The 23,668-nt window shown below is 36.8% G+C and overlaps 1 protein-coding gene across 1 annotated transcript; it reads right to left on the bottom strand.

Moving 5' to 3' along the window:
* Window positions 1–252: 252 nt before the first annotated feature.
* Window positions 253–22,036, bottom strand: LOC125224658. Its single transcript, XM_048128085.1, has 6 exons — window positions 21,922–22,036; window positions 19,299–19,341; window positions 18,693–18,829; window positions 14,894–14,995; window positions 1,404–1,507; window positions 253–773 (listed from the first exon to the last, which is right to left on the bottom strand). The coding sequence occupies exons 1-6, from the start codon at window positions 21,946–21,948 to the stop codon at window positions 551–553; spliced, it is 636 nt and encodes a 211-aa protein (XP_047984042.1). The 5' UTR covers window positions 21,949–22,036; the 3' UTR covers window positions 253–550.
* Between the last annotated feature and the right edge of the window lie 1,632 nt (window positions 22,037–23,668).

A 23,668-nucleotide genomic window follows, 5' to 3' on the forward strand; every position in this document is an offset into this window, starting at 1 on the left:
ATCTAACGCTGTTCTTCAAAGTTAAAACGCAGTAAGTCTATATGCATTCCATACATACTTACTACAATTTTCTTTTCATTGACAGACGAAGATACAAGTTTTTTTAAAAGTAGTGACGATATGCTGCTACAATACCTACTATCAAGGATGATTTATATAGGATTGACAATCTTCATGATAAGAATCGTACCTCATTTTTTAGCGCCATCTATTAAATACTATCATAACTACACTGATGATGCTTACAAATTTCTTTTTTTTTGACGTGATATCATGACATTAAAATAAAGAAATATGTCATTTGTTTTTTTGTTTGTCGTGGTCAAACGTCTACCTATCCATACAAAAAAAAACACGCAAAAATATTTGGGGGAAGTATGATTTTTGCCTATTCCAAGCTGCGAAACAGCGCCATCTAGTTTTATCCAAAAGATAAAACTAGATGGCGCTGTTAAATAATACATTTCAGGGGTACACTTTTTAGTATGAGCTTTGTCAGTCCCGGTATATATTGTCCTTGCTACATAAGTCAATAATTAAAAGAAACTGTTCACCCTCCTATCAGAGCTCTCGTTTCTTTAGGTCCGAACCGCGAAGCCAGGTCGATGGACCGGTAGTGGCAAGAGCAGCATACTGGAAGGCTGGTGGTGACTGTCTCCGTGCCTCCTTTGCCGTCGGACACGACTATCTCCCAGTCGTTGTAGTTCTGGCGACAGTACGTCTCGATGCCGGGGATCTCTCCGAAACGGGTGAAGCATTTGCTTTGAGGCTTTCTGGAAAAGGGAACATACATTTGTATTATGTATTTAATAATTCTTGCAAGGAATTCTTGGACATGGAGGGAGGATGACAACGAATACGGCCGTGATCACATAACGAAGCTATGTGATCACGGCCCTCAGTCATGAGGTGCAATAGGTAAATATAAAGATTTTTCTGGTATATAATATATATACACACACACACACACACACATATATATATATATATATATATATATATATATATATATATATATATATATCAACTAACTTTTTTCCTCGGCTTCGCCCGCGTACTAAAAGTAATCTTATTCAAACATTAATCTTTGGCCCCATTTCACCCCCTTAGGATGTGAATTTTGAAAAATCCTTTCTTAGTGCTCCTTTAGACCTTATTAGGAACCTACGTGTCAAATCTGGAAATTGGAATCTCTAGGACCAGCGGTTTCGGCTGTGCGTTGATATGTCAGTCAGTCAGTTTCTTCTTTTATATATTTAAGATAGAAGATAGATGAAGACAAAGTGATCAAAGAGGCATGTAACTTGCATTGGTTTGTTTCTTTCTTAGCCCTTAACAGGCTTTGTTGAGCAGAACTTTCTTAGAAAACATATAGCAGCGTGAATGCATAAACGAATACTCACAAGCACGTCTCCAAACGCACTTTCTGCACGTAGTTTTCTTGCTCTGCCTGCACGACGGTTCGCCAGTCTCCGCGTTTAGTGCGCACCTTGTATAAAGGCTCGTACTGTAACAATAAATATAATACTCTCACTATTCTCAGATATTAAGTCTTATGTTGCCGCGTCGTATTGGTTGCTATCACGACTATCAGCTCGATTTGAGCTTTAAGATACGTCAAATATTAACTCTGGATATACAAAGGTTAATTTCTCTCTCAGCCGATTCTCGAGAAAATTTGTGACCCGCTTCTTTGTTGTTAAAAGATTTAAGCACCAGTAGCGTGACTTAATTGACTGTGATAATGACGTGAAGAAAATTGTTTTCAGTTTTGCATTTTCTAACTATAACGCAAAGATCTACAGCTCACAGAGTTGTCACACTCACAGTCACTAAATTAGTGACACTAATATTTAAAAACCGGCCAAGAGCGTGTCGGGCCACGCACAGTGTAGGGTTCCGTAGTTTTCCGTATTTTTCTCAAAAACTACTGAACCTATCAAGTTCAAAACAATTTTCCTAGAAAGTTTTTATAAAGATCTACTATTGTGATTTTTTTTCATATTTTTTGAACATAGGGTTCAAAAGTTAGAGGGGGGGGGACGCACTTTTTTTCCTTTAGAAGCGATTATTTCCGAAAATATTAATATTATCAAAAAACGATCTTAGTAAACCCTTCTTCATTTTTTAATACCTATCCAACAATATATCACACGTTGGGGTTGGAATGAAAAAAAATATCCGCCCCCACTTTACATGTAGGGGGGGTACCCTAATAAAACATTTTTTTCCATTTTTAGGGTTCCGTAGTCAACTAGGAACCCTTATAGTTTCGCCATGTCTGTCTGTCCGTCCGTCCGTCCGTCCGTCCGTCCGTCCGTCCGTCCGCGGATAATCTCAGTAACCGTAAGCACTAGAAAGCTGAAATTTGGTACCAATATGTATATCAATCACGCCAACAAAGTGCAAAAATAAAAAATGGAAAAAAATGTTTTATTAGGGTACCCCCCCATGTAAAGTGGGGGCTGATATATTTTTTCATTCCAACCCCAACGTGTGATATATTGTTGGATAGGTATTTAAAAATGAATAAGGGTTTACTAAGATCGTTTTTTGATAATATTAATATTTTAGGAAATAATCGCTCCTAAAGGAAAAAAAAGTGCGTCCCCCCCCCTCTAACTTTTGAACCATATGTTTAAAAAATATGAAAAAAATCACAAAAGTAGAACTTTATAAAGACTTTCTAGGAAAATTGTTTTGAACTTGATAGGTTTAGTAGTTTTTGAGAAAAATACGAAAAACTACGGAACCCTACACTGAGCGTGGCCCGACACGCTCTTGGCCGGTTTTTTTTATTTTTGCACTTTGTTGGCGTGATTGATATACATATTGGTACCAAATTTCAGCTTTCTAGTGCTTACGGTTACTGAGATTATCCGCGGACGGACGGACGGACGGACGGACGGACGGACGGACGGACGGACGGACGGACAGACAGACATGGCGAAACTATAAGGGTTCCTAGTTGACTACGGAACCCTAAAAATGGTATAGTTCGAACAGGGCCAAGTTTGACTGTTGAGTATAGCTTTGCATTAGGTAATAACAAGGATGATTTATATAGGATTTACAATCTTCATACTAAGAATCGTACCACAATTTTTTAGCGCCACCTATTAAATACTATCATAACTACACTGACGATGCCTTTTTTTTTAATGTATATTGACTTGATATCATTATATTAAAATATTAAAGAATCATGACATTTGTTTGTATAAAAAGTAAAAACACCCAGAAATATTTGGGAAAAATATGATTTTGGTCACTTCCAGACTGCGAAACAGCGCCATTTAGTTTTAAGCCTAAAGGGCCCATGCATTTCAGGGGTCCGCTTTTTTGCATATGCTTTGTCTGTCCCAGTATTAAGTATCGTCCTTGGTAACAATAAATCAATCGACAATGAATGACAGATTACTTAGATAAAGGTAGGTAGTAGAAGAAACAAATATTACTTATGCACATAATTAAAAATTATGCATACTTAAATTGCACAAGGTGCCAATGATTTCCTCTAGATACTATTTTTATAGCGTAATTATAAATGTACAGGGTTGGGCGGATTAACTGTCTTATTGTAACACATGTCGTTATCTATTTCAATATAACAGATTTCTATGTATTCCCTGTGTATCATTTTAAATCCACAATTTAATGCCCTTCACGGATTCTAAAAGACACTTCTGTTACAGTCTGTTTAATTATTTTTTTATAACAAAATTGAAAAGTATTTACAGTTGGAAGTTATGACAGCAAACATTGCGGATTGGGCGAGATATTCAACTAACTGAAAAAAGTTAATATCCAATATTGCTTTGATATTGCATACCAAAAATCGTTTATAGAAGTATTTTTCTTCTGAAATCAAGTAAAGATTTTGTAGGAATTGGATGGTTTGTCAGTAAAGTAGCTACAAATAACCATGGGCGAATCATACAAAATTGTGCTTAAAATTATAAAATATTCAATAACATAATATAATTGAAGAGGGGACAACATTTTACATACTGCAAAATAACCAAGAACTAAGGGACCTAAACATAAAGGATAATTTATGTATGTACGCTGTTTCTTTTAAAAATGTGAGGGCTAGATACAAATAGTTATTTGTTTTACAAGGGGGCAAAGTAGTTGTTTAACCGCACGTGCCAATATTGATACCTGAGCAAGCGAAAGATTCCAATATTGAACCGCGAGCGTAGCGAGTGGTTCAAAAAGTGGAATCTTGAACGTTGCGAGGGTATCAAGGCACGAAGGTTAAACAAACTTTGCCACTGAGTGAAACACAAAATTTTTCACCACACCAACACGAACAAAATACTGACTATAAAACATCAAAATAAATCAAATTCATCAATTTATTCAATATTTTTGATTCAAAATCATCATTTATAGGGTAAAATCTAGCAGACATATTAAGACATCGGGTTAAAATTTGCATGAAATTACTTTGCCCCCTTGTGGATAAAATGCAATTTTGCTATCTGTTTTCGAATAGCAAAGAATGCCTTTACCAGTTGGTGTGGTGAAAATGTTATTTACGCGGCAGCGGCACGATGGCCATTTTGCAAAGAAAATGCATTTCGATTTCAGGAGTTCAACAAATGTCAGACTGATGTTGAGTATGGTGTTATATTAAAGGATAGTAACGAAGATAAGTATTTTAGCCATAAATTTATTCAAAAGAGAAACTCAGTCAGACCACATCTTCATGAGGAAAAGTGCCATTTTCGTCGAAATTTTTAGGCTGATATTTTATCTTGAAACGTACGCTACGCATCTTTAGGTAACTGATAACTATTAATATTTACATATAAAAATAAATGCAAAGTTTTATTGAGATGGCAAAAGGCTAAAACTGGCATTTATTTTGGGGTCGGGTAGTCAAGTATTGCATGACTTAGCAGATGAGGTCGTGCGTGCCGGGTCAAACTCCTTCTACAGCAAAATGACTAAAATTATGCAAGTTAAAGAAAAGCAAATAAAATATATTACATAACACTTTAAAACTTAAGATGTTATGGATATAAATCATAGCACTACTTTTCACATTATCGTGTTTTTAAAATTTTATACCACTTTTTAACTAGGACAGTTATTCTGCCCAACCCTGTAGAGCTTAGACCGTTGCTTAGAGAAGCAGCCACATATAATGCATTTTCGTAAATAAAGATCCCAATAAGCTGCCAAATAAATATTAATAATGATGTGCTAAGGAAAACCTGAACACGGCCTTGTGTCCGCGCAGGATTCTGTGTCCATTATTATGCTACACCTAGTTAACTATAATGGTAATGTAACGATGCGTATAAGTGGGGAGCCGGCGATGCTAATAGTTTATATAATTACTCAAGGGTCATAGAAACCAGAGAAACCTATCGGATTCGAAAGACTAGATGACAGGAGGCAATATCCAATATAACATTCTATTTCTTAGCTAGAAAGCGTCAAGATATTTTTAAAAATGTAAAAAAACAGCCACTTGGAGTAACTCAAGCGCATCAGGGTACGTAGCCGAATGGTGCAAACGCTCTCGAAAAGAAACGCTCGTAGATATCTATCTCTATCGCTCTTGTGTATTTGCGCGACAAAGCCAGGCTACCTTTCGCGGCGTTTCGTTTTCGTTTCGCGTGGCAGAAATGCCATTCGGCTACAGCACCTGATATTGGTAGTGACAGTTATGTAGTCACTGATAACAAGTATAGGTTAATCTGACAGGGCCAATTGGTCTTCACTGCTTTTTTTTTTTATTATTATTTATTTTGAAAAAAAAAAACAACTTAAACTAATTTTGTACATGAATTAACTTGCCAAACTGTTACGTTTAATGGCTATCTCGATCGAAAAAACGCAACTAACGTTTATTTTTATATAAACACCACATATCAAAGGTAAGCTTACGCTGTTGTTAGTTAGGTACCGAAACAGGGACTTGGACTAATTTGATTTCTTCAAGGCCCCGCGCACACGGGCGACAAAACTGTTTTGTCTCCGTCGCTCGGTCTATTCTATGGGCTAGTATGAAGGTGCGCACACGAGGCGACGCAACTTTTCATACAAATACGACGGAGACATAACAGTTTTGTCTCCCGTCTGTGGGGGGCCTAAATATGCCTACCTACTATTTCTACGATGGCATTTCATGTTGTTACATATAAAGCGATTTTGAGTCAAACACAGTAAGGTGTGTTACACTTACTGTGTTTGACTCAAAATCGCTAAAAACAGGCCGGATTCGTAACAACATCGTCGTCATTATTCTTATAAGAGTCGTTTTTCATTCTAGATTTTTTGTCACTTAAAATAATACTTAGTTACGAAACGGTGCCGATTCTTAAATGTTTATCTCAATATAACTAAGTGTATTTTATTTTACCTTGGGTGGTATTTGTACCTATATCATACCTATGTTAACAAAGCTGTCAGTAATATTACCACAGGACGCACATTCATCACACAAACAGTAGACCTTTTTTAAATATAGACATGAACAAGTTCTACCGGCATGTTAACCACGAACATACACAGATCTTTTTTTTTTAATTTTCATCTTCCTTTTTGAGCGCCCACCGCTATTATTTATTGACACCGATAAAAAATATGTTTACACACTCGTACATAAGTGCAATAGCCGCTCGAAAACGTTAATAGCGTATGTAAACACGAATTATGTAAATGATGCGTAAAAACGAACGTTCGTGCAGACCAGTTCGTGCGTAAATGAGATGATACGTTTTCAAATGACAACTTAATAGGTAAATACTATGTAAATACGTTACTTATAGCAAGGATGATTTTTACAGGATTGACATTTTCATAAAGAATCGTACCTCAATTTTTAGTGCCACCTATATACTATCACAACTACACCCTACCTGATGCCTACAAATTTCTTTTTTTTTAATGTGTATTGACGTGATATCATGATATTAAAACAAATATGTCAGTCATTCTTATCAAAAATAAAAACAAGCAAAACAATTTGGGGAAAATATGATTATTTCCACTTCCAGGCTGCCAAACAACGCCATCTAGTTTTATCCCTAAAAGGCCCATACATTTCAGGGGTACACTTTTTTGTATAGGCTTTGTTAGTCCCGGTATATATCGTCCTTGCTTATATGTAGTAAGAGAACATTATGAACATTTTTTGCACAGTAGGTTCTCAAGTGTTTATGTACAGTTGAAACGTTTGCAGCTTACTCCTTTTTATTAGGGTTCCGTAGTCAACTAGGAACCCTTATAGTTTCGCCATGTCTGTCTGTCCGTCCGTCCGTCCGTCCGCGGATAATCTCAGTAACCGTTAGCACTAGAAAGCTGAAATTTGGTACCAATATGTATATCAATCACGCCAACAAAGTGCAAAAATAAAAAATGGAAAAAAATGTTTCATTGGGGTACCCCTCCTACATGTAAAGCGGGGCGAAATTTTTTTTTCATTCCAACCCCAAAGTGTGACATATTGTTGGATAGGTATTTAAAAATAAATAAGGGTTTACAAAGATCGTTTTCTGATAATATTAATATTTTCGGAAATAATCGCTCCTAAAGGAAAAAAAAGTGCGTCCCCCCTCCCCTCTAACTTTTGAACCATATGTTTAAAAAATATGAAAAAAATCACAAAAATAGAACTTTATAAAGACTTTCTAGTAAAATTATTTTGAACTTGATAGGTTTAGTAGTTTTTGAGAAAAATACGGAAAACTACGGAACCCTACACTGAGCGTGGCCCGACACGCTCTTGGCCGGTTTTTAATCTTCATATAGGTAACAATAAAAAGGTTTATTGCAGATCTAAGTAAAGCTCGTCTAAGCTGGCTGACATAGCTTTTACAAATATATGCACCTATTTTGTTAATTTATAAATAGAATAGATCAAGAGCCCAGGCCCGCCAGACCTTCCTCAAATTCTCAAGGATGAAACTTTGGGACAATGTAGAGTTCACATCGGCGTTTAATGTGTGCATATTTTCTAGTTCGGCCCATCGGCCAATTTTTTGCTATCAAGTGATGAAGGTGAAAAAAAAAGTGCTTACTTTCCTTAAATTCTCAAGGCTGATTTTTATATATGTGTTAGAGCACGTTGTTAGAAATTGGTTATCATCAATGCCAGACCGTTTCCGCCGGCCATAACTTTTACCAGACGCGACAAAGTTGGCAAAAAACGACTCTAACTTACCTCATTTTCTCAAGCCTGATTTTGATATATGATACGCAGGGACCTATAACTAGACCGTTTGTAAGCAGCCAGACCAATCGGATGGACCCAACCATCCGCCAGACCGACTTAAAGTTTAGATATGAGCATTAGTAGAATTGAAATATTCCGGGTCTATAAAAGCTAAAAACTTGAATTTTCTACATTAAGCTACGTGTATATTATATACTTGACGTAATAAGCGACTTTCAAAAATTTTACTTCTAAGGAAATAAAAAAATGAAAGTTTATATGTGGTGCAAGATTAATTTTAAGCTATGAATTTTATTTACACTGCGTAAGTACATGTGTATTTTATTATAAATATAACTTTTACCAGACGCGACAAAGTTGGCAAAAAACGACTCTAACTTACCTCATTTTCTCAAGCCTGATTTTGATATATGATACGCAGGGACCTGTAACTAGACCGTTTGTAAGCAGCCAGACCAATCGGATGGACCCAACCATCCGCCAGACCGACTTAAAGTTTCGATATGAGCATTAGTAGAATTGAAATATTCCGGGTCTATAAAAGCTAAAAACTTGAATTTTCTACATTAAGCTACGTGTATATTGTATACTTGACGTAATAAGCGACTTTCAAAAATTTTACTTCTAAGGAAATAAAAAAATGAAAGTTTATATGTGGTGCAAGATTAATTTTAAGCTATGAATTTTATTTACACTGCGTAAGTACATGTGTATTTTATTATAAATATAACTTTTACCAGACGCGACAAAGTTGGCAAAAAACGACTCTAACTTACCTCATTTTCTCAAGCCTGATTTTGATATATGATACGCCCCTGAAATAAAATTCATAGCTTAAAATTAGTCTTGCACAAACTTTCATTTTTTTATTTCCTTAGAAGTAAAATTTTTGAAAGTCGCTTATTACGTCAAGTATACAATATACACGTAGCTTAATGTAGAAAATTCAAGTTTTTAGCTTTTATAGACCCAGAATATTTCAATTCAACTAATGCTCATATCGAAACTTTAAGTCGGTCTGGCGGATGGTTAGGTCCATCCGATTGGTCTGGCTGCTTACAAACGGTCTGGTTACAGGTCCCTGCGTATCATATACCAAAATCAGGCTTGAGAAAATGAGGTAAGTTAGAGTTGTTTTTTGCCAACTTTGTCGCGTCTGGTAAAAGTTATATTTATAATAAAATACACATGTACTTACGCAGTGTAAATAAAATTCATAGCTTAAAATTAATCTTGCATCACATATAAACTTCCATTTTTTTATTTCCTTAGAAGTAAAATTTTTGAAAGTCGCTTATTACGTCAAGTATACAATATACACGTAGCTTAATGTAGAAAATTCAAGTTTTTAGCTTCTATAGACCCGGAATATTTCAATTCTACTAATGCTCATATCTAAACTTTAAGTCGGTCTGGCGGATGGTTGGGTCCATCCGATTGGTCTGGCTGCTTACAAACGGTCTAGTTACAGGTCCCTGCGTATCATATATCAAAATCAGGCTTGAGAAAATGAGGTAAGTTAGAGTCGTTTTTTGCCAACTTTGTCGCGTCTGGTAAAAGTTATGGCCGGCGGAAACGGTCTGGCATTGATGATAACCAATTTCTAACAACGTGCTCTAACACAATTATAAAAATCAGCCTTGAGAATTTAAGGAAAGTAAGCACTTTTTTTTTCACCTTCATCACTTGATAGCAAAAAATTGGCCGATGGGCCGAACTAGAAAATATGCACACATTAAACGCCGATGTGAACTCTACATTGTCCCAAAGTTTCATCCTTGAGAATTTGAGGAAGGTCTGGCGGGCCTGGGCTCTGGGTCTAGAATAACAATACTGCATTACGCCTATTCTAAACTACAGATTTTTCAACTTTGTATTTGTATTTTGACGCATAGCAATTATCTCTTTTTAGTAAGTAGTTCCTTAGAAAGCTACTAAAATAGGAGCTTATTATCCAAAGGAATACGTAAGATCTTCTTTATTTTTTACTTTGTTTATTCGGTAAATATTCGGCAAAGCAACCGAATTATTCGGCCGAATACGAATATTGAAAAACTTGCCGAATATGCCGAATACCGAATATTTACCGAATATTCGGCCCATCTCTTCTGAACTGAACAGTCGTCACATACAGTTAAACCACACCTCGGTCACCGGCGATCAAATATATGAAAGAGGTGCGTTCCTCGCACACAGTCTAAGCTCGTGTAGGTGAACGCGGACTATGCTTGTATGAGTGAAATATGACAGGTCGACTGTTCGCGATTTTGACAGGCGGTAACTGTGAGGTAACCGGGAGGGGATGGGCGATGGGCGGCACTTTCAGCGTGGAGCGGGAGTGGCATACTGTAGGTACGATAGTACTCTTTATTATACTGTGGTTAAGCCGTGGATCAATCCAATAATTACTGAGAACAATTGCGGTTAGCATAGTTGCCGTCATGAAACATAAACCAGAGAAAATCCTCCGTGGCGTGATTAATATGAGTAGATGGAATTACAAACTCGTGAGCATTTTTCAGCGACCTTTGTCTCGGCTATTTACTGAGAAGTGAACAGAGCACAGACTGACCGGACACCGCATTAAAACAAAGCGCATTAATTATTATAAAGCGTTAACAAACGCGTGGTCACCAGACATATGGTGCATTGGGGTAAATTCGAAAGTCGTCTAATTTCCAAAGTCATATAAAAATCACCATTATTTACATCATATCAAGATTCCCCTTTCGAAATCACCCGAGCATTTTTGTGCTTCGAAATTACCCCAATGCACCCTATAACAAATTTTAATAGTAAAATACCACAATTTGAGAAGCGCAATTGACTAGCATCTTATTTATTTAAACTTTATTGCACAATAAAAAAAAGCACAAATGGCGGACTTAAGGCATCTTACACCAAAAATATAACAACCCAGGTTCAACCCTAAAACTATTTTTTTTAATATTCTAAAATTTAAATACGAGTGCTACATAGTTGTTAACTTTGACAGAACTGAATCAAGTGGATCGTTCCCATACTAAATTACTGCGTAATCATACGGGTGGTGATTATGAGTTGTTTTGAATTCTCGTTGAGGTGATCTGTAGGTTAGAACGACACAATTTTGAAGACATCCGAGTACTCATCTGTCTAATCACTGTCTCAGCTTGAGTCATATTTAAATATTTTAAATCTACGTCATTATACAGCATGTGTATTCCATACGGGCGAATAATGTATCCAGTTATAATATGAGACTTTATTCGAAACACATATCACATAATATACACATAATATCTGATCATACGAATCATATAGGATAATCATTTTGTTAAAAAGTGTTAAGTGTAATTAAGAGTAATTAATTTTTTTAAATCTGACCAAGTAGCAATCTACGCCGTCCAACTTAATTTGACATGACATAAACGTCATGTCGTAATGACGTTTAGATAGGTACGCTTATTGATGTGGACGTAATACATTGCGTGCTGAATTATTATGTCGTTATTAAGATACTCGCCCGTATGGAATACACACGCTGTATGTTGGTATAGTAGGTAGAGACGACAGATGTGGCTACTGTGTGTTTTAATATGTTTCTCAATATCGTCATGGAAAATTAAATTCATTGTATGGAGAACGCTAACTGCGCCCCCAAATGCAACTAATAACAACAAAAATTACATGTACCTACTTTCAGTGCCGTCTACGCTATCAAGTAACGTATTTTTCTTTTTTTAGTATGTAATTCACGATAGAGGTGCGGTAGACTATACCGTTTCAAAATCAAACGAAACAAAATAAAAGCAAACTCTGTTCTGTTTCATTTAAATTCAAATGTTCATTGATTACTTCATAACTAGCGTTTGTAATACCTACTAGTTGAACATCGAACTCCAAGAGGTTTCAACATTTTAGGGGCAGCAAAAAGTTAAGTTAGGTAAATTACCGATTAAGCGTGAAGCGTCTCCGTTTCAGCCGGAGCAAAATGCTTTCATTTGTCTAGACAAACAAGCTATCTATTTTATTTTTACAGGGCCCGATTGCGATTCAAAATATTAAATTATATAAGCAGTTTTATTTTAAAATAGATGTATTTTAGTTCAGTAATTTTTTTTCATTTTGCATTGCTCAACCTCTGCGATACTTTCGATCGAGTTTCGATGTCGTATCAAAACCATCACAGGTCATTGTGGCAATCTTTGGGGGAGGCCTATGTCCAGCAGTGGACGTCTTTCGGCTGATATGATGATGATGGTGATGATGATCAAAACCATACCTCAATGTCATTTTCATTCCCGTTATACCGAATCGATTGTAGCGAAAAGTAAACGGGTTAGTTGATGTAGTATATTTATTTTTATAATTTGTAAATTACGTAAAGATACGCAAGTCTCACGCAGCTTCTTCAATAAAATAGTATTGGCTAGTGGCCTAGGTATATTTCATTTACCAATGTCGCTACTTGGGGCTTCTATTAATATCTCTATAACCAGAGGATTTTTACCAAACCTAAAAGTAGATTCTCGAGATCAGTCCGAGGTGCTTTATTGCCTTTAGTCTGTTTTCGTAATTGAGATTTGGTAATTGACTACGAAAGAAGAATTATTTTTCGCTGTTTCATAATTAATTATTTAAGAAGAATTTATTTGCTGACTTCGTAATCGAGCATTTTTTCTTTTTTCGTAATTAATTACAAAACGAGTTTTGAATGATTCACGGTTATTTTCATTAGACTTATATTGACCGGGATATAGACCGTGATTACCTTTTTGATCAGGGATTCAGGGATTCAGGGAGCTCGACAAAAATCAAAAAGGTAATCACGGTCTATATCCCGGTCAATATAAGTCTAATTACAAAACATCAAGATTTTTCTTTTTCCGCAATTAATTATTTAACAAGAATTTGTTATTTATAAGTATTAGGTATCACCTTTTTTTTAAGAGGGAAATTGCTTTACGAGTACTACCCAGGCGCGGGGACAGGCATGGGATGGTTATAATGGGACTCCCTAGGCTGATGAGACCCACGGTCGTATACCCACAAACGCCCCTCTGTCGTCGTCGCCTTTGCTATAGGGCGAGTATCCCAGGCAAGCCGAAATTCTCGTCCGCAACCACGCCAGCAAACGTCCAGTCCAGACTCGGACTTGACTCTTAGCGAATTCACTCCACCATCTCAGTGGGCGCATACCTATGTTATAATTATATCGCGCCCTACCACGCAGGGCCCCTTATGTAGGCGACGGACATCCACGAGCCTGCCGTCCACAGGTGCTCTTATGGAGGTAGCTGCCGGTCGCGCGCTTGCGGCGCATTGGCTGACAGGCTGGATCCTCGTCCGGCGTCCCTGCAGCGCTCTGCCGCCTCCTTCTGCGCCATCACGTCCTCGCAGAAGGAGGCCACTGACTTCCATCGCCTTTCCCCGCCAAGCATGGCTTTCACCAGTGCTGGCAAGGAAAGGTTATTTCCCACAAAGGCCACTAGAGCTGCTCGCTGCTCCGCCCACGCTGGACATACCGTCTGAGCAGGTAGCGCCGTGTCCTTGGTTCCCGTCCCGCCCTTCTACACAGGTATCTTTCGAAGCAACCATGCTCCAAGAGGATCTGGGTAAGGAGAAATGAGCACTTTTCACCCATAGCTCCAGAACAGGTCGGATGGCTTCGACGACGGTCCAATGGCCGGCATTTGGAGTCTCCAATCTCTCTTCCCACTTTTGGAGGAGCACTCAACGAGAGTCAAGTCACCTTCATAGGTACTGTAGTTGGACTCCCCTGGCCCGCACCTCAACGCCACGCCAATATACATCGTCCAGTGCTGCTGCGTCAAGGTCCCAAGGCGGAGCTCCCTCCCACACGCACACTGCCTTATGGGAGACGGGGCGGTATGCTCTGGCCATCCTGACCGCCATGATCCGCTGTGGCCTCCGCAATTGGATCTGGTTTTCGACGGACAGGGTGAAGGCCGATATGAGAGCACCATATATGTATGGCTCTACCTATATGGCGACGGCGCTACACCCGCGTAGTTACCGTTTTCGGCAGGCCACAATCGCCCCACCGATGTTAGGTAGAAGCCATCCTGCTGACTGCCGACGCCGCTCCTATTAATTTCGAAGCAAAGCCCTCAAAGTGTTTCTTGAACGTCCAACGGCCGTCAAGGACTATACCTACATCGCAATGTGGACTAGACACCAATGGATATTCGGTTAAGGCTGATGGATCCTGCCTGAGGGGAATTCTGAGGCCCATGAAAACAACTCACTAACTTATCAGGAAAAAATAAATCTTATATTGGAGTTAACTACGAAACTCGATTACTATAATATAGTAATTAAATTCATGTTTGATAATTAATTATGAAACAGTGAAAACATATTTATGGCCCTTCGTCTGTTTTTGTAATTGAGGTTTGGTAATTGACTACGAAAAAATAATTATTTTTCTCTGTACATAACCAATTTACTACGAACACAGAAAAATAAATCTTTTTTCGTAGTCAACTACGAAACTCGATTACGAAAAAAGAAAATAATTTCTTCGTTGGTAGTTAATTATGAAACAGCGAAAAATAATTCTTCTTTCGTAGTCAATTACCAAATCTCAATTACGAAAACAGACTAAAGGCTTTATTGATGGTTAAAAGGTTAACCATTAATTACCGGACAGCCTGTATAAGTTAATGTAGTAAATACATTAAATAAGTTTCTCACCGTGACAGTGGTCCTGCAGTCATCCTCGTCGCCCGGCCCTCCCTGCCTGTTGGGGAACTCGACTGTGTCGTTCAGCACCAGGTTGGGGAGCTTGCCAAACCTCTATAAAAATTTAAAGCTTTATAAACGTTTAAAACATGTATTAGCTATTAGGGTGGAGCGATAAAACACTTTTCTGGAATTAGCAAACCTAATAGTTATCAATCAATGCCCCTTAGTCTATGAAGCCTTTGTGCAAATTTTCAGCTTTTTAAATCAACATCTTCTGCCTCCGCATTAGGGTTGAAATTTTGAAAATCTCATACAAACTTAAAAATTCAACTTTCAGATAAAAAAAAATCGACTGTATTATGTTTAGTATATGTTATTGATACATATCATTATGAGAAACTACAAAAAGTTGCGAAAATAGCGTCAAGAATGGCCAAAGTTTGTCTAGTTTCAGTACATTCGCCAAAATAGCCGCTAAAATACTGAAAATTGGCGATTTTTAACGCTATTTTCGCAATTTTTGGTAGTTTCTTGTAACAATATGTATCAATAATGTATACTGAACATAATACTGCCGAAAAACATTTTTTATCTAAAAGTTGAATTTTTAGGTTTGTATGAGATTTTCAAAATTTCAAACCTAGTGCGGAGGCAGAAGATGTGAATTTAAAAAGCTGAAAATTTGCACAAAGGCTTCATAGACTAAGGGGCATTGATTGATAACTATTAGGTTTGCTAATTCCAGAAAAGTGTTTTTTCGCTCCACCCTATTAGCTATCTAAGCGAAGCCTATTGAAGATTTGTAGGTACAAATACTTATATTAAAAACAATAATTTATATAGACTTATATTGACCGGGATATAGACCGTGATTACCTTTTTGATTTTTGTCGAGCTACCGATATTTCGACGCAGTTGCATGCATCATGATCACGGAAAACTGACGAAGGCGGGTGGAGGGCGGGTGGGTTTAACATCCACCCATAGCTGGGCATTAACTCGTTAATCCGTTAATCGTTAATTAACGAAGTTAACATTTTGGTTAACGGATTAACTTTTAAGTTAACTTTAAAAAATGTTAACGGTTTCGTTAACTTCCGTTAAATTTCTTCGAGTCCGTTAATCGTTAATCCAGTTCCGCACGCGCCGAGTAAAACTTGCTCTGACCGCTACTGTAAAAGCCCGGAGTACGGCGAAACCTAGGATTTTCCCGAAAATTCAGTCTACATATCAATTGGTGCCTTTGGATCACTTATTCGAGACCTGCTAAAGTTTATTAGTCCTACTGCACCCATCACTAACTGCGAAAAAGAATGTAAATCATCAGGCACGACGCATGGCACATAAATCGCGCAACCGACGCATCAAGCCAGAGTTCGGCGGGCGACGCTATCTACCAAGTTACCGTGAATCACAACTTCGAATAGAGGTGTCTCAATCCGAGGAACCTACGCACCATGACTACGACCGCTTGAATGACCCAATACCTACGGGTCCAAGGTAAAACCTAGGACTTACCGAAACAACGTTATATATAAGTCCAAAGAAAACAATACCTATTTATTAACATTTCGCTTTTACCAATTGGCAGCTGGGATTTTTCAAGAGATTTTGGCGATCTTCGGTCTTTTACAGTAACATAATAAACTTACCCAAAAACTTAATAGTTGATAACTGATGCAACTAGCTACAGTAAAATATTTTTTTATCACGATTAACGGATTATCGATTAACTTTAACTTTCGTTAAATTTTTTGAAATGTATCGCTTTAACGATTAACGAAGTTAACTTTTATAGTAACGGATTAACGATTATCGAAGTTAACTATTTGATTAACGGTGCCCAGCTATGCATCCACCCGCCTTCGTCAGTTTTCCGTGATCATGATGCATGCAACTGCGTCGAAATATCGGGAGCTCGACAAAAATCAAAAAGGTAATCACGGTCTATATCCCGGTCAATATAAGTCTAATGAAAATAACCGTGAATCATTCAAAACTCTTAATAATTTATTTACTTGAGGTTGATTATCTAATTAGGTTATACATATTTATTGTCATGTCACATGCTGTGACAAAACTTAGTGGAATACTGGTAGGATCTGGCTGATCATAAGTTGGCATCGATTTTGATACGCCTCTGCAAGGGATAAGTAAACGTTTTTTTAAGACGATACAGGAGGGTTAATTCTCCATACAAAATTACAAACGCTCTTCCTTCCCTGGTTTTTGAAGATAGAGCCATGATTTTTTCAACACAGATTATAATATTTATTATCTGTGTCGGACCGTTTTGATTTTTTTGATATTTTGAAAAAAAAAAGGTGTGGTATTCAAAATTGGTGACAATTAGCCAAAGAAACTAAACGGTCCGACACAGATTATTTCATTATTATTCAGATTCTCAAATTTCGTTACGATTGACTAAGTTTTGAAGGAGGAAATAGTCGAGAGCGGAACCTCGATTTTAAAGATTTTTTCACAATATCTTTTAACTGAGTTGTTCTTAATGGACATTTTTTTTTTCGATAAATATAGTTATAGTGTGAATTTTCTGAGATGAACTTTTCGCTTTTGCTGTAATCTGTTAAACAAAGGCCTTTGTTTCTATTATTCACGGCGGCTAGCTCCCGTTTCCACAGCACGTGCTAAAGTCTCAGTGTAGTTAAAAAGCAACTATCATGATCATCAATAAGGTTCAAATTTACGCAACTATGGGAACAAATCAAATTATTTTAACAAATATTCTGATTTGTGTTTTTTATGTAGTCACACTACTATATATAAATTAAAAATCGAAATAAGATTTGGCCCGGATTGCTAAAAGACGCCGGTTCGAATCCGGCCTTCACCACTGGTGTTCAAATTTATTAAACAGTTTGCAGTATGCAGGTAACTTTTTTTGAACAAGACAAAACGTGTTATCTCCGAAAGGGCTTTTTATGGATTTGAACCTTATTACTATCATGATAGTTGCTTTTTAACTACACTGAGACTATAGCACGTGCCGTTCAAACGGGAGCTAGCCGCCGTGAATAATAGAAACAAAGGCCTTTGTTTAACAGATTACGGCAAAAGCGAATCGTTCATCTCAGAAAATTCATACTATAATAACACTAGTATATTAAACTAGAATTCCCAAATTGAAAGGGGGGGCTCCTTTCCATTTTAGCATTTTCGCTCCTGTAGCGTCTTAATTGAAATATGACACAAAATAACATTTGCACCAGCGGCGAGGCCGTCGAAATCGTTGCCAACTTATCTTGGACTGACTTTATCCTATTGCAAAATTCTGCATATTTTATAGGTGGATAAGGAAAAATAAATGCATTATCTGTTGGTAATAGTAGGTCGGTATTGTATCTTATATTTGTCGTAGGTATACATTTATTTTATTATAATTATAAGAACTAGATTCTGCTAACTCTGACATTCATTTATACAGTTTCGTGACCAACTGGCCATAAAAAAAAATCTCAAATGGGCTCTTATTACTGGAATCGCAATCAAAATTATCAGATCGTAGAAACCAGGTACGATTATGATTATATTATACATTTATTATTACTAGTAGATACTTGGATAAGCAAGACGCAAGACGTTCTGGTGCAGATGCATTATTTCACACGTGAATTTTCCAATATAGGTCACGACTCTTTGATCAATATTAAATAATTTGCAACTTGAAACCTCTAAGATGTTTTGGCAAATATTAGTAGATATTTCGATTTTGTGCCAGCTAATATGATCGCCTTCTTAAACATTGCCGGTTATAAAAATTACACCCAGTATAATATGTTATACTTACTGATCCCTTGAACATCTGGTCAAACTGTTCTTGAGGGTAGTCCGCCGGCTTTATTGTGCAGAAGTTCTGGTCCTTGCATTCATCCGGGATACCGTTCCTATTCTTAATAGGCCCAGGGTATTTGATGGAGTCATCAGCTGGAAATAAATATTTATCTAGAATATGTCGATGACTCTGCAAAGTGCAACCTATGGGTTAATTACTACTAGTCAGGTTTAGCAAAATTATTATCTTATCAACATGTTAACAATTACATTTTTTCGGTACTTCCAGTGAGACCGACAGTGGATGCTGACACGCAATATTGTGTTAACCCACATGCATCCTACTAGTAAAACTAACTGAATTTAGTACTAACTACCTGGGTAATTATACTGTAATTATGTTTCAATAAGATGAGAAAGTCTCATTACTTATTATTGGTTACAAGTGTTACAACTGAATTTAAAACTCGCGCGTGCAATAACATAAAATGTAATTGTTACAGTTGAACAACACAGCTTATGAACCTTATCTTGGACAAGGTTTCCTGAAGAAGACAATGTACGTGAGGAGGTGCCATTTAATTACTAATATAATAAAAAAAAACTATGTTTATTTACTTACGCTTCATAACGCCTCCGCTCGTGAGCTGCAGACATATCGTTACCTGAAAAAAAAATTCATTATACAAAACCGCCTACATTACTTATACACCCTGTTTTTTATTGAATTCCGTTAACTTTAAGGGAAGGTTCTTTAGATCAAATACAATTAATTTCTCTAAGAAACTAGCGTCTTAACTCTTACGGTTACTGAGTTATTAAAAAAATAAAGATAATTAATACTGAATACGTGTGGGACAGCCTTTACCAATTCATAATGGTATTTGTTTTGACATGTGCCGTCAATCACTTGACACTAACTTGAATGTTATTCGTAAAGGTATCTCACATTATACTATTAGTACTACTTAATTGTAAAATAAACAAATAAATTAATTAATTGAAAATGAAAATGATATAAATGTAATCAACAAATGCATCTGGTAAATTGACGACCGGACAACTGGAGGCGTAATAATACGTTGTAGTTGCGATTATAACCCTCAAATAATACATCTTGGAATTAAACATAATTAATGATGATGATGAGGGCATCATTAGCCCTGTATCACCGACTGCCGAGCATAGGCCTCTCTTCTAGTACCTATGCCACTGGTCTTGTCCCATTCCTGAGCTAGTCTCATCATAATTTATAGAAGAGAGGCCTTATGTTCATCAGTGGGCGATACAGGGCTGATAGGACGATGATGATCATCATAGGATGATGATGATGATGAGAGCATCATCATCGTCCTATCAGCCCTGTATCGCCATCGCCAACTGCTGAGCATATATTAGGCCTCTCTCCTACCTACGTAGTCTTGTCCCGATCCTGACCTAGTCTCACCCAGTTGTGCCCTGCAATTTTCAGGATGTCGTCTCCCAAAAGAGCCATCTGTAAGTGGCCACCATTCCGTTAACACTAGTTCAGCTCACCTACCACTCTGACCTAACCTAGCAACATGTCAAGTCCAACTCCATTTTAGTTTAGTAATGAAGAAACCCGTCTTTCATCCTGAGTAAATAGCTCTTTTGAAAATTATGTATACCGTCAGCCATCAGAATAGTCAAGTAAGTGAGTAAATTAACTGCGCGACTTAATCTGAATGACTTCTAGACCTAGACTTCCACCTGTTATGAATCATTAACAAGAAATCCACACTGCATTTCGACTATCTTAATTTTAGCGTAGCTCGATCTCAAGATCCATTCTAACTATTCTGGATCCGAGATCAGACTTAAATTGGTTAAGTACGAGTACCCAAGGCAATGAGATCAGACAGATCACTAATAATTAAAGTTAATCGATATTGGAATTTAATGAAGGTATGAGCCATGACTATGTAAAACATGTATCCATTATTTATAATTATGCATTAGGTATATAGTGGTATTAGTGGTAGGTAATAGTGGTATTAACTGACTAATTATTGAGTAAGTATTGACAATAACATAGAGGCATATTAAAAATGTATATCGGAAATACTAAATTCATTCAATGAAATGAAAGCCGGGACGTGTTTTGCGTGCCATACGTGCGACAACGTCGTGTCAAAACCAACTCTAACCCGAAACAAATTTCTTTAATCGGAATTGTCCTCTTGATAGTCTTGATACATCATACAAGTAAATATTAAGTAGGTAATTACATTTAGTTATCGAGTGACTAGTTGTGTCACCTTATGAATCTTATGATACAGTGTCATAATAACACGTGTTTTTTCCTTAGTGATTAGCCACACGAGACAAAAACCGGTCACATTTACAAATTATACCCATAAATGTAACGAAATAACTGTCGCACACATTTGGAAACCAGTAATTAGTCATTATGTAATGGCATCGCACATTTTGGTACATAATTTTCTTGTGGAAACTGTGGAAACAGGTTACAAATGTTGGTACTTACCAATTATATTGGACTTGTGCATAATTTTTGTATGCATCATTTGTCAGCGTCAAAATTATTATCCATAACATATCTAAGTATTTTGATGATGAATTTATTAATAAGAAATTGTTCCTTTAGCAGTCTGCACTTCAAGTTTTGATTGTGTTAATAACTGTCCAAAGTAAAATTAACCTAAACTGCTAAATAATTAATTTAATTGCTAGTAGGTAAGTCTGTAAGATTGTGGTCTATTAACCAGTAAAAACTTGTAATGGATGATAATATTCCATTATACTTAATTAATATAAAACTTACATTGTTGTCATCTAAATATATCATCCAACCTATGGTTATATAGATTCCTCGTGTGGGTGCCTGATAAGGTTATAAATTTGTAAGGAAATTTATATCTATCAACGAATCCTTCAAGCTTTTTGAAAAAATATTTCGCAAACTACACTGATCGTCTTGAAATATGTCAGTCTTTCACATATCTGACTACCTATGCCCAAATAACTGCATTTTCTCTCATGAAATACGTCAAAAAAAGAAAATACCGAATCCGACATTAATCAATTACCTAATTAAATTAAGACCTTTATAGGGATCAAGATCTTTCCGCCTCAACTTACCGGTTCAAATGTAAACAAAACAATACCCGCTTTGTTCATGCATTTTCTGAATTAAATTTCCACTCATTAACCTATTACTGTCGTGTATCGCTTACGCATAGAAAATTACTTATAGTACTTACGATTGAAACACAAACGAGTTTAAACATTTTCCCGATTTCTAAAGTTTTCTCTCGGAGCGACGGGGAGCGTGTGCGCGACGCAATGTCAGTTCGCGGACTGGTCAGTTGGACGAGAATCGTCATTTGATGGCATGAGTTTGTGGGATCATCGAATGTGCGATTTTCTGTGACAATTATGTACATGCGCTGTGATTCAAAAACTCAGCTATGTACTTGGCTCCTTGGCTGACGTATGCTTGACTCGCGGCGGAATTCTGCAAAACTTATCTCAATATATACTTCTTACACTAGCCACCGATTAAATATTTTAAATAATCGCCCGTACCTATTAAATTTACACACTGTATATCCAGATCTATGTACTGACATATGATTGGATTAAAATACCTGCCTGAAAGTAGCGATCTTCTGAGTTCGCGGTAGGTATTCTGAACCATACATACTTATCTACTATTATTTGCTCTGAACACACCACGGAGAAATGCTTAAAGTTGCCGTCAATAGAATTTACGAACAATGTAAACAAACCTTGTAATCAAAATGACTTTCATTTGCATTCTGACTCATCAGATACTGGCTAAATCTATGTGTTATTTAATCAATTCATCTCACATTATGATCCTTAACCTTTAAAATAATAAAATTGTGCTAAAATATTGATATTTTATATAATGGTTTGTTTACATTGTTGACAATTTCTATTGACAGCGATTTTAGTTATACTTCCGTGGAAAATGCGAACTATAGGTAATCTATTTAAAACTGTCAGAAGCGGAAATTCAGAAAATCCGCATACTCATTCTACCAGACCGTAAACAGTAGGTATTTTATAATAATAATATGCTTGAATTCTAAGCCGGAAGACGGTATCAGTATCCCATTATCGTCGTACAAGGACCAGTAGCACAGCACAAGCAAGCAAAATGAATATGTAGTAGCAATATACCAATCTACATGAAAGCAATTAAGTTCCTATTCCTACTTCATTAGCAATATGTATTTAATATAATATTGCTATTAGACTTCTAATAGGCTTAACGAAACTTATTGCGTATAATGGCATAATTATGGAAAACAAAACATTTCGTATCCGGATGTGAGATCACGGCTCACACAAGCGGTACCTACTGCTGCGCTTAAGTCAACTACGAAGATGCGATATTGATATGAAATATCTAAATATAGACATGAAATAACTGTCTTTTTACCTCGTTACCTGTCTCGGCACTCTCGATGAAACGAGTACTTTTTTATAGATCGTGTCATTCATAAAGATGCGTACCTACTTTGCTTCGTATCGACGCCGACGTGCTATTAAATACCCGACAGTCCCGACAACGTTCCGTAGGTATTCATAATGACGTCTGCAGCGCTAGCACATGATTAGTGCGTCAGTATCTCCTCGCAACATGTGCTAGCCTTGCTGTCAATCCTATGATTTGTTTCTCAATTTATTTCCGAAACTTTCAACTACGGCTACGGCATCTTATAATTACACAAGCAGAAATTAAAGATAGTTTTTTGTTTTTGTATCACAGGACTATAAAATTATTTGGTAAAAAATAAAAGTTTACATACTCTACCCATATCTAAACAATCGCATTTAGGTATTTCAATTAACTGAAATAGTACATTACGATACAAGTGCGTAAAAGAGGAAGTTCGAAACGAGTGGCGATAAATTAAAACACGACCGAAGGGAGTGTTTTAAATCGACACGAGTTACGAATTTCCTTTTCGCACGTGT

This window comes from Leguminivora glycinivorella, chromosome 3 (genome assembly GCF_023078275.1).
Source record: "Leguminivora glycinivorella isolate SPB_JAAS2020 chromosome 3, LegGlyc_1.1, whole genome shotgun sequence".
NCBI classification, from domain to species: Eukaryota; Metazoa; Arthropoda; class Insecta; order Lepidoptera; family Tortricidae; genus Leguminivora; species Leguminivora glycinivorella.

What these genes read in the sequence shown, in the direction of transcription:
- LOC125224658 (XM_048128085.1), bottom strand. Translation starts at nt 21,948, where the DNA reads ATGTTTAAACTCGTTTGTGTTTCAATC. An exon ending in ACCAGATGTTCAAGGGATCA is followed by an intron (nt 14,996 to 18,692) that starts GTAAGTATAACA and finishes AAATTTTTATAG; the next exon opens with AGGTTTGGCAAGCTCCCCAA. An exon ending in ACTGCAGGACCACTGTCACG is followed by an intron (nt 1,508 to 14,893) that starts GTGAGAAACTTA and finishes TTATTGTTACAG; the next exon opens with TACGAGCCTTTATACAAGGT.